The 12,361-nt window shown below is 40.7% G+C and overlaps 1 protein-coding gene across 1 annotated transcript; it reads right to left on the bottom strand.

Annotated features, from left to right (window-relative positions):
* Window positions 1-6,184: 6,184 nt before the first annotated feature.
* LOC139734547 (monocarboxylate transporter 3-like) lies at window positions 6,185-11,844 on the bottom strand. Its single transcript, XM_071645321.1, has 4 exons — window positions 11,646-11,844; window positions 8,399-8,539; window positions 6,825-7,736; window positions 6,185-6,348 (listed from the first exon to the last, which is right to left on the bottom strand). Exons 1-4 carry the CDS (start codon window positions 11,842-11,844, stop codon window positions 6,185-6,187), a joined length of 1,416 nt encoding a protein of 471 aa, XP_071501422.1.
* Between the last annotated feature and the right edge of the window lie 517 nt (window positions 11,845-12,361).

The following is a 12,361-nucleotide window of genomic DNA, read 5'->3' as shown; positions in this document are numbered from 1 at the left end:
ATACGGTACAATTAGGGCCCATTAAAGGGGGAGGACTGTTAAACTCACAAATACACAAACGCCAACAAATGTATTGACGCCCACTAAAATAATGTAGAAATACAGCAACCTCAATGTACAAAATCGCCCAAATCATGTAGAAATTGGACAGCACCCACATGTTGAGAAACCAGGGGCGGATCCAGAAATTCCGTAAAGGGGAGGCGCCTTTGCGAAATTAAAGGGGGCGCAGGCACCTCTCCCCTATTTTCTTTTTCTTTTTATTTCTTTTGTTTTAACCAAAAAATAAAGAGGGGGCGCGCGCCCGGTGAGCCCTCCTCTGGATCCGCCGCTGGAAAGTAAACGCCCAAAAATGTAGAAATAATTTGCAAATCTCGTGCACAAAAAGTAATGTACAAACGGTAAATTGATTACTAGTATTGGCTTTTGTTGATACACGTATAGGCCCTACCTGTAGATAACGTATTAATACATGTATGCTGTGTACGAGTGCGTGTGTGTGTGCCTAAGTATAGGGATGGAAAGATACAGGGAGGTGTCTGGTGTGACCGCGTATATGATGTACGTGTGTGTGTGTGTGTGTGTGTGCGTGTATGTGTGAAATATCATGGTATTTTATGCAATGGACATGAAGAATCCATGAATCCATATGAAGATATTATGCTTGATTACAATAACATGTATCTCTCCACCCGCACGCCGCCCCCCCCCCCCCCCCAAGTTTCTGTTTCTGTTTGGGTTCCGTCGATAGGCCTATACAGTACTCTCCGCATAATCGGGTAGGCTCGGGCAGAGCGTTTCCTACCCGATTAAGCGGAGTACCCGATTAACAGAAGAACACGTCTCATTCACAATTGACACACAATGTGTATGTACGTACATGCATTGTATGCTTAACACGCGTGCTTGCAATGCACATTATACCTTACACTTGCTCAGTCACGAGCAATATTATAGACAAATAGTTGTCGTTTGACTATAGACTCCTCGCTAACATGCAGGCGTTTTCCGAAATGAAAACGTCTCTTTGCGTGCACTAGTCACGTAGAACCTCGGGTTACTTTTCGAGAAGTGACTGGGGAAAAGCAAAACTATTGAGCTGGTGAATGGCCTGATTTTCGTTGCAAACTTCTCGTATTGTGAATGTTGTTGCAGAGCAAGTAGGGAGGAGCGCAAGTGGGTTCAACTCCTGTCTGTCTATGCAGTTGTGAGTGCCAGCTACATGTGTAATGTTCGTTTACGTGTGGCAAGTCGGTACATGTACTGGTACATGTGTTTTCCTGTTTAATCACTCCCCAAATGATCGGTCATCTTTGCAAGTCAAGCAGAGAATGCAATAAGCCGTGGAAATTTTGACATTTATGATTTCTTAAAGATTTTATCTGCGATAAAATGTGGGTAGAAGTTAGATAAGAAGAAAATTATTTACCCATTTATGCGGAGAGGCAACCCGATTATCAGGTAATTTTAATGTGCATTTAAACTGATTTTGACATTACTACCCAATTAAACGGAGTACCCGATTAAGCGATACCCGATTACGCGGAGAGTACTGTACTTAGATTATGTACTCCACAAACGTTGTGATACCGTTAGGACAGGAGAGCTGTTCTTGACATTACATCTTGAACTCTGCACTGGAAGTAGACGCAGGGAGCTGGGAACCACCCTTATAGACGTGACTGCTTCCTCCTCAAGTTCTAACTACTTTTCAAAGTTATTACTTTAAAATTGCCTCATCTATTATAAAGAAAAAAAAATCCTTAAAAAAGCATAAGGAGATTTTTTTTTTGCGGGCCTAGAACCTTGAAACATAGGGGCGCAGATCTTACAAAATTTCAATGAAATTATACTTCAAAAAATGGGTTTTGACCCACATGTTATGTTGTAAGCATTGTGGAAGGTTTAAAGGGACTGTACAGTACTGGTTGAGGTGGGGATTCATGTTTTGAACATTCTTAAGTGAGATAATGAGAAACCTCTTATGAAATATGAAAGAGCATGTAATTTTAAGAAGGATTCAAAGTTTATTGGATGAAAATTGGTTTTCAAATGGCTGAGATATCCAAAAAAGTGATAATAATAAAAGGCGACATGCCACAACTTTATTAGGATCTCTTTGTTTCACCTTGTTTTTGGATATCTCAGCCAATTCAAAACCGATTTTCATCAAATAAACTTTTGATACCCCTTAGAATTGCATGCTCTTTGACATCTCATAGAGTGGTTTCTGAATATCTCACAAAACGTAAAAAGCTAAATCCTCACCTCGACCAGAACTGTACACACCCTTTAAATTTGGAGCATAAAGCATGCTCTTGTTGTCAGACATGCTTATAATTATTATTTTTTTAATGATGGATCATTTTAGTAGGCCGCTATCTTAAAATTCAAAATGGCCACCATACTGCAAATGTATTATCCAGAGACTTTTCTGTTCTCCTCCCTATATACTTATACCGGGGAAAAGCTCTTTGATTTTATCTCATATCGTATGCATCTAATAAGGTTCAAATCTGGGGCAAAAACCATGCTTTTGATGGCAGACATTCTGAAACATTTCAATTTATATAGGTGACCATCTTGAAATCAGAAAAAATCCGAAAAGTAATTAGCCTATACAATCAGTAAGACAATATACAATCTTCGTTAGAGAGAGGCTGATCATTATGCAGTGGCACAGGAATTTCTAGAGTCCATATCACTGTGGGGCAACTTCAGTTTGGCACATAGTACTAAACCGTGGTTTACTTCAAATGTTTTTAAGTGGCAGCATCAAACATGGGATCAAAGGGAATACAACTGATATGACCCCATCTCTTGAACCTCCTTGGTGATGCAGTGCCTATAGGGCTCACACCCAGAAATATTTCCCCATAGGGATATGTGTTAAAAATCAAATTTCCAAAAAAAAAAAATTGTAAAATAGCAGGGAGAAATGAGGTCTTTCAGCTATAACCTGGATAAGTGAGATGTATCCTTTCATCCATCAAATTTTCAGGGTGGATTCTTCAGTCCAAATTCTGTCCAGGGGTCCGCAAAGCCAGACTACGAGTTCTTGTCACTCAAAAAAATCACCCATTTTCCGTACACGTACCCAATGAATAGTCCCCTCAAATTCCACCAGAAAAGCGTTCATCTTCCAACCAAAATGCAATTTGTAGAGGAATTCATATATACTCAATATCTACAGCTATTCAGTTTTTTTTTTTTTGCCAAACTACATCATTGATTTTTAATCAATTTTTTTCTTCATTTATTTTGGTATCTTTGGTACGAATTTGTGAAGGGGTCTGGGACAGTCCATTGTATTTACGGGTGTGAGCCCTATAGATCGTAGAAGTAGCCGAAATTAACGTGCGCCAGCTAGCGATCAAGATGCAGTGATGTGTGATGAGGCTCGGGCTGTTCCAATACAGTAGTTAGCGTACTTCTCCGCGGATATGTGCCACCCCCCCCCCCCATACACACACACACACACACACACACACACACACACACACACACACACACACACAAAATCCACCTCATCTCTCTTTCTCTTTCTTATATGTAATGTACGTAAGTGTGTGCGAACGTATTCATAAATACACCCATACGTGTATAATACGTAATATACATTTTATTTCAGCAAAAAATATATCAATACTTGTGTGTAATGTATATCGCATACAAGCACTAGATATCCATTGCAGCATTATTATCAACATTTGACATAAGGAAGTCAACTTTTTTTTTCCTGCTTGAGAGATTACAGTTTCGTTTTTGTGTTGCACAGCACAAAGAGTAAAGAATGTTCTCTAGTAAACCATAAACAACCCTTTTATATGGCATTTCGCGGTTTCGTCATTTTTTAAATCAGTTCATCTTCATCATCACTTTGACAAGAATTATTGCAATTTTGATAGGTTCCTGAGGTGGTGTTAGTGATGTAAGTGACTGCTGGTATATATATATATATAATAAATAATTTTTATATGATAATACAAATCTTTATTACCTCCAGTTTGACAACTGTATACCATTTATCATGTCGAGTGAGTGTTACGCCAAGGAGGTTCGAGAAACGGAGTCACAGCAGTCTTATTCGCTTTGATCCCATGCTCGAAGCCGCTACTCAAAAATATTTGTGAAGTATGTGTCAAACTGGATCTGCCGCTCTTCAGATGCGAAGACAATGAGCCAGTTCGGAGATAGCTCATGTGCACATGGGTACAAATGACCTTTCATTTTTCGCAGTTGGTTAGGCACTTCACTAAATTCAAAGCGACATAATGCAGCAGCTTGCCCAACTAGCAATTTATGGAACTCGTATTCTAACAAAGAATGAACCTGTGTAGATGAAGTGACCAGGATGGTTTGTCAATCAACACTTTGGGAAGCATCTATTTCATTGTGCTGTTTTGAATACATTAACAAACTTTTTCTGTTAACATTGCCAAATACCAGGCTTGCTGTCGGGTGGATGTACTGTCAGGCACTATTTATAAGGATTCCACGAATAATCATAGCATTACAGTTGCTTGTCTCAGTGAAATTAAAAACCAGCTTGTCTCTCGGTACAAATGACCTTTTTCTGCTCATGCTCAAACTGGAACTCCGAACTGGCTTATTGACACGTATCTCATTGCATTATCACCAGGGGCGGATCCAGGAAGGACCGCAACTGGCGCACGCCCCCCCCCCCTTTTTTTTTGTTGAAACAAAAGAAATAAAAAGAAAAAATGTGGGGAGGGGTGCGTGCGCCCCCCTTTAATTTTGTAGACGCGCCCCCTCTTTACGAAATTCCTGGATCCGCCCCTGATCACCAGCCACTTTCCAAGGATGATTGTCTTTGTGATGGTAATTACTTTTCGCTATCCCTACTTACAAACGATGGGCTGTAGACAATGATGGTAAAGGCACGGGGGAGCGCGAATAGAAATTGCTCAAAAATATTGCTGAAATAGATATCAAAATCACTCGACTGTCCGTGTCTGTACACTAATCTAACATATTAATTTATAAAGAATTATACTTGAACATGATACCATAATACCATTATTAGTTTCATTTGGCGGAAATAAAGAGAAAAGTGATAAAACCGGCTTTCCATGAGGGTAAAATTTCAAACACTTTTACAAAATACAGCTCAGATTTACACTTTTACACATATTATTTTCGAACGGAACTGACCTTTGTTTCATATGCTTTATCATTAGGTGAAAGTTCATTGCATTTGATATATAAACGAGCAGCATATACCCGATATTTATGTTAGCGTTAAAAATGAATCTTATAAAGATTGCTCAGAAAGATGGCGGCTTCAAGCATCAAACATCAAAGGCACAAATGCACCTGTGGAATTCTTTTGTCCATCCATAGAAAACTGACAGCTGATTGAATAATCATAGTCAGTTGTAACTCCATCTCTCGAACCTCCTTGGTTAGAAGCATACACAAGCATGCATAGCAGTCCGTTTGTAATGCAATACTCCCGTGCATAGTTAGATTGTGCAAAATACAAACAAAAGTGATCGACAGGAGTCACTATAATGTCGCTATCAAAGTGCTCACTCAGCCTGTAACTTTAGGCGTTTTCACATCAGCCCAATGTTTCGAAATAGCGCGCTATTTTCTGACTTGGGAAATTAAAAAATATCTCGAGCTTGGATTTTTATCGGGCTGATGTGAAAACGCCTAAATACGTCATGGGGTAACCATTTACGTGAGTTGCAAAGGGAATCAAAAGAGAGCATGCCGTTTTGAGAGAAAGCGCAATTGAAAAACAGTTCATAAGTAGACCTTGGAGTCTGCAAAATTTATTGGCAAAAAGTTTAAATGGACCAGCGTTAAAGATATTAAAGTCATCGCTATAATGCAATTACTATATTCGCTGGATGATAACTCCTTTTCCTCTGTATGGTGTTATTGATGTTTTTATCGGTTTTTTTTTTTTTTTTTTTTTTTTTTGAGGGTGAAAAGACTCCAGAAATAACGCTTGTGTGTTTATCTCGTAGTGTATCGAGGCGGACATCTTTCAAGTATGGCGGTCTCTTGTAGCTCCATGCATGTTTCAAGTGATATTTTTGAAGGTCTCTCCCTCTCTCTCTAAAGTGTTCCGAATTTTCTTTAACCCTCTCCCTCGCCCTCCGGGATCAGATACCACTGCGTATAGCGAAATAACTTGTTTTAAAGGCTGGTGTTAAATGGCGCCACGCTGGCCGAGCGAGGGGAGGCAGCCACGCCCCTCGTCCCTGTTTCTCTGGATGCACACGAGGGCAATTGTCAGGGGAACAGTCATTGCGCACAAGCCGCCAACGAGTTGAAACACTTCATCAAGTGACCCAGTGACATCATACAGCTTGCCTGCAATGCAAGTGAATCAAAGATAAGTTCTGGGCTGTTACTGTATCATGAAAAGCACAAAGTGCATTCGATATTAATGATAACAGTGATCAAAGTGTGGAGAAGGGCAGTGTGATATCCCGTGTAGATGTGTAACTGACTAAAATAAACCTCTCCGCCATTTACTTCAAGCAGACACGCATTATAATGGAAAGTTTACGTTTTTTCACAATGGTTTATGTGTATTAGTGTATTCAGTGTGTCTGTGTGTATGTGTATGCGTACGTGCCATTTGCGTTTCTTAATCACTATCATTTAGGACCTAAAATGGACCTATAAAATTATATATGGATATGAAGACAGAGAGAGATTATAACGTTTTGTCTCATTATTTTCCACTCTGATTTTTCCATCATGCATTGAACACTTCAAAATTTATGTATCACTTTGTTTTGAAATCATTCATGAATGTGGGTTTGTTTTTTTTTGTACGATACCTGTAATGTACCCGGAAATCACAATCCCAAATCCTGTGATGAATAATTTGGCAGAGAGGATTCCTTTGAAATTTTCCTCGGCGACGAAGGATACGAGAACAGCGTAGGATGTCGCAAAGCCGGCAAAAATACCGCCACCGGCGAAAAAAGAGCAGATGAGGAGATGCGTTGGGGACGACATTGCAGGGTAGAGAAGCAGCGCCCCACCAAGAGAGGCCATGCTAGCGATGAATAGTGGCGCTCCCAAATGGTGTCTGAAACGCAGGATTACGGTCATTGTCCCCTGGAAGACCAATCCGCCAATTGACCCAACCATGGGCAGGTAGGAAGCGAACGATTCCTCGAAGCCCTTGGACATTGCGAAGGAAACGACGAAAAGGGTCCAGCTGACCATGGCAATCTGCACGACTACTTTACATGGTAAGAAGAAGAGAGTGAACGCCCACTCCTGCACCAGCGCCCTCACCCCCAAATCCGACCAGACATAGTCCAGGATCCGTTCCCGAGTCCATTTGGGAGATGCGGTTTCTCGACTATGATGAAGGAAATTGTGACATTGCTTTATCGGTTTTGTGGGCGTGTCTTCGTCTGTTCGTTCTAGCAAGTGTGCTGAAGCCTCCGACGGGCCCGGCTGGTCATCTTCATTGTATATGACTTTCGTTCTATCCACGAAGTCCAAAGGGAGACGGAGCGTCGCTGCTACTGGTACACAGTTAAGATACAAGGCTGCCAAACAAAGTATGGCTCCTTCGAGTCCGTATCCTTCCAGTAGGGATGACGTCAAGACGGGAAAAAGCGCGCCCCCAACGAAACATCCCATGAGACAGATGGAATTTGCATATCCGAATTTGTCACCGAAGTGTTGGTGTAGAACGACGTGGGATATTTGGTTGATAGGGGAGCTGAACAACCCTGTGGAGAAAAGAAAAATATCAGTTCTATCAAAGACAAGAAATGATGAACCCAATGGCGAATATTGATTTCAGGTCACGCATTCATTGCGAGAAACATATGAAGCTGCAAGTGAAGTGACACTGGAAACCTGATAAAAGTTTAAATAACTACAAACGAGAAGGAAAAAGATAGTATGTTAATTCCGTACAGGCAACTTCCACCTTCTTCTAGTGCATCTGTGAGGCTGGCGTCCCACTATTATCCCGAAATTGGCACAGGGTGGCCATTTGTGGAACTTACGTTTAATGTATATATACGTTCAATTCGCACGAAATTGGTTTAAAGCTGAGCAATCAATCAAACCATGTATACATGGCCATTTGTTAGCAGCCTAAGAAACTCCACCGGCGATTAGAACCCGATGTCGACTTTTATCGGAACACATCCTTCATGATTGTGTCCATTTCTGCTGAACTTCAGGAGAGTGTGACGCTTGCGTTTTATCAGGGAGGTCTTCCACCTCCCTGCTTTTATTAAATGACTGCCCATGATAATAATACTCTCATTGACCGTACTTGAAATCACGATATGCCCTAAGTTCACTTTTAAGGCATCAGCCTAAGCAAGATAAAGCCATTGTTCTTATTTACGCCATTGATGTTAATGTGACGATGTTTTACCTGTAAGAAACATCATAACAGCAAACCAAAATGGCGACGTTAGGTATCCCGATAAGGCAATAGCTCCACTTGCACCCATCCCGCCCACGATGCAAAGAGTTCGGGGGTCTACCAGTGTGGAGAGATAGCTCACGAGGGGACCTGGATAGTGAAAGGATATGAAATAAGTGGAAATCAGTTCTGGCATGCATTCAAATATCATGAGTATTTTCGGTAAGGAAAGTTGCCGTTGACAAGCCGATTAGATAGCTTGCCTGTCATCACAGTCAAGCTTGACACTCCAGTTTGATACCATTTTACAGTAGCGGATCCAGAGGGGGGGGGGGGGAGGGGGGGGAGGGGGGGCGCAACCGGCGCACACCCCCTTTATTTTTCGTTAAAAACAAAAGAAATAAAAATAAAAAATGAAATGAAACCCGGAAGTGGCACCAGAAATATTAGTCACGCCCCCCCCCCCCCCTTACAGAATTCCTGGATCCGCCCATGTTTTAATCTCCCATTGGCATGATTTTACAGAGCATCGAATCTTTGGACACTCGTCCAGACACAGTCAAAACCAGCAGAAAGAAGCTCTAGATGAGACGACTTCACACAATCCACCCCGTTGCTTCAACATGTAGGAGGGAAATGGCTAACATAATTTCTGTCATTCCTTACATTGTGCATTTTCAATGCTGCCCTCTAATATTCCCGGTTTGGTTCTTTCTCTTGCCAAAGTTACTTTTATTTAACAGAGTATAATATGATAGCCCGTTTCCACTTACACAGACGCTCATTTGCATAGTATGATTGTATTTATATGTATGCGTATTATTACATGCACAGGATTTTTCCCCTTAGGTTTTTTGCTTGTATATCGTTCCACTGCAATGTACTGTGTTACGTAATTCGCATCAAAAAAGTATGGTTGACTCTCTATTTCCTATTGTTGCCGCATCGTTGTATACACCAGGTTAGGACTCGCTGCTTGTTCAGCTCCCCCAACCATTTTAATGGCAGCATCGCGATGAAGGAAAATAAGATTCTATTCAATTAATGACATCGTAGTTTATTGAGACATTCGTGTCTCGCAGTCAAACGAACTGAATTGTTCTGAAATAAAAAAAAAAAATACATCGTAAAAATGGCAACAATGGTTACCAAACAAGTGATGCGATATCAAAGAAAGGCAAAAGTAGCCTACATGCCCCAAAATAAAACAAATGTTTAATCATAATAGAGGATACTGACGAAGCAAGCGTAAGCTATACCCCATTCAAAGACACAGATGATCACACGTTTCAATGGTGATAAAGGTTCGGTATTTACTCTTACTCTTGAATATCACCACTTCTCACACACACTCTTTCACCCCAGAACGTTTCTGTCACTCTTTTGTGTAAAGTAACAATCGTTCTAAGTTCTTTAAAAGTTTCTTTGGACTCGACGTACCATTATGTAAGCAGATTCCCTGGTTTAATCACCGGACAGGCCTGAAATTGCGGACAATGTCTCTAATCTCAAGCTGGGTTTATCAAAACAGGTGCAAGCCAATGCCCGAGAGTGCCAAGCTCCACGGCAAGGGTAGCGATAGCAACGAAGGTGTTACTTAGGGGTAATAGTAGTCTCAGACTGTGCTTGCAGCGCCGACGATGGAGAATATTGCTAAATTTGTTCATCGGCTGTCGGTGCGAATTGCATTATGCATTGCTTTTTTCAAAGATTTCTTTGTCAGGTTTCAATTACACAACATTATTCTTAAATACATCTACAAAACAAGATACAACCGATTAAATCATAGAAACAAAACATACAACAAAAATGTCATAAATGAAGTTAATGGCATACCAATCATTCTCCTTTATCTATAGACCTAAACAACAAGTGTCACATATCATCTTGTGTTACATATGATTATTCTTTCTTACTCTATCCTCCTTATTTGCACGTCTTTCCAACTCCATCTTCCTTCCGGGTTCATCCAACGACACCGCCCCACGAGTCACACAGCCCATGAGTTCAACACTATACGTAAAAGTAGCCCGCTAGTTCGACATTATACAACATGGGTCTCATATCATGGGCCTTGTTTGTTCAGTGTCGAGGTGTATGACTATATGTGGGATGTATAACTCGAGTGGGCTGTATGACTTGTGGGCAGCATGATTCATGGGCTGTTGATTCGTGGTGTCGAACTCGTGACGTGCACCTTTCTTTCCCACCTCATTCTGTGATTTTAAAACTGAATAGCCATATAACTTCACACACACCCAGAAACAAACACACACACACCCTTGTTATCTTTAAACATCCATCATCCATTCATGCGACATCCTTTCAGGGTCCCTCCTCCGATCCACATTAACAATTTCAAATGTAGACTCTTGATAAGGGACGTCAAAAGCTCTGAGCACCTGAGGACAACATATTTATAATCAAGCGTACAATGAGAGGGGGAAACATCTTGCAACTAGAGAAAGGCTCTATGAAAATATGTTTAATACTGCATACAAAGCTGTAAGTTCAACAATCTATTGATTTTTTTTTTTCACCCTGATCAGGAAGAAGAAAAGATATCAATAATATTTATGACATATGGAGGACGCCTTTCGAGACCAGTTTAAAGGTATTGTTTATCAATGGGAACAGTGATTTAAAAAAAAAATCGAGTTATATTATTTGATGCATATGTGTAGATCAGTTGTATCATAAAACATCCTAACATAATACTTTTGGAATAAAGCCTAAAAGCCTGTAGACAGTTTTAACGGTCTAGACACAGTTTTGTTGTAATCGTTGTTCACATTTTTTTACATTTAACAATACTTTAAACATTGATTGTACTTATTAACTTTTCTACACTGGTTATTTCTATCCCTCACTCACATTTTAGAACTATTTTGAAGCGCTATAGCTGGGTTTTTGTTTCGTCCGCAAATGGTAAATTACCCCTTGAAGTTAGGATGAGGACTCCCAAAGTAATAAAGTAGATAACATGATTTTAAAAAAATTCGTATGCACTATATACGTACTAATATGGTAAAAACGATGAATCAATGTCATAATCATATTCTATGTACTGGCTACTGTATACTGTATGTGATATAAAATGCTATCAGTTTGTGTATACAGTAAACCGATATGTAGTCCTAGATCTTTACCTTCGAGTCTTATCTATATAGATTATTCCTGTTAACACGAACTATAACGTGATGAAGGGAAGTTTAACCCTGAAATCTGACAACATAAATCGGACGGGTGTACTTACAGGCCAAGAAGAAGACGGTTAACTCCATGGAGAGAATAAATCCCAGAGTGCCATAGTCTGTGTCCAGTTTTTGAACCAGGGAAGGAACTAGCACGCCAAAGGCTTTGAGCAGACCTTGAGTGATGCAGTCCAGTGAAAATTTGGCCACCAGCACCACGTATCTCCACGTGTCCTTCGATTCGACGAATGTCTCCGCCATGTTCATGTATGTCGCCGTGCCCCAGTCGCCACGCAGAGTGTCCACAGACTGGTCTCAGGACCTACGATGAGTGTGCTCGCGTTTCTGCGCACTATAATGATAGCGCTTTCAACGCGATGGAGATTGATGATTACCAGTACAGGGTCCGGTGAATCGTTGGGCTCTGCTGGCGTCTCTTTCAACACTTGAGGATTTCTTCCACCGCGACCGTCTGTATTACATTCCTTCAGTTTATCATTTACACCTAGTGGTGCCAATGACAAGAATCATTGGATTGACCCAAACATTGTGTATCCGATTATCTGCTTTGATTGAGAAATATAACAGAAGAAGCAGTGTCGGCCCACACATCATAAAATCACTGACCCCTCAAGTCTGCTCCCGGATTGAGTATAAAACGCGTGGTATAGCCGTCGCACCTCTCTGGTCAATACAATAACACATCGTCCTGCTGTTGTTGGTGAAAGGTTCGACCTAAAAAAAAACAAAAACAAAACAAACATAGAAACGTGAAAAA

This window comes from Diadema antillarum, unplaced genomic scaffold (genome assembly GCF_040938485.1).
Source record: "Diadema antillarum isolate AM-2024a unplaced genomic scaffold, OU_Dant_1.0 seq00000532_RagTag, whole genome shotgun sequence".
NCBI classification, from domain to species: Eukaryota; Metazoa; Echinodermata; class Echinoidea; order Diadematoida; family Diadematidae; genus Diadema; species Diadema antillarum.
The sequence above is the reverse complement of the archived record's forward strand: the minus strand, read 5'-3'. Positions and strand labels throughout refer to the sequence as shown.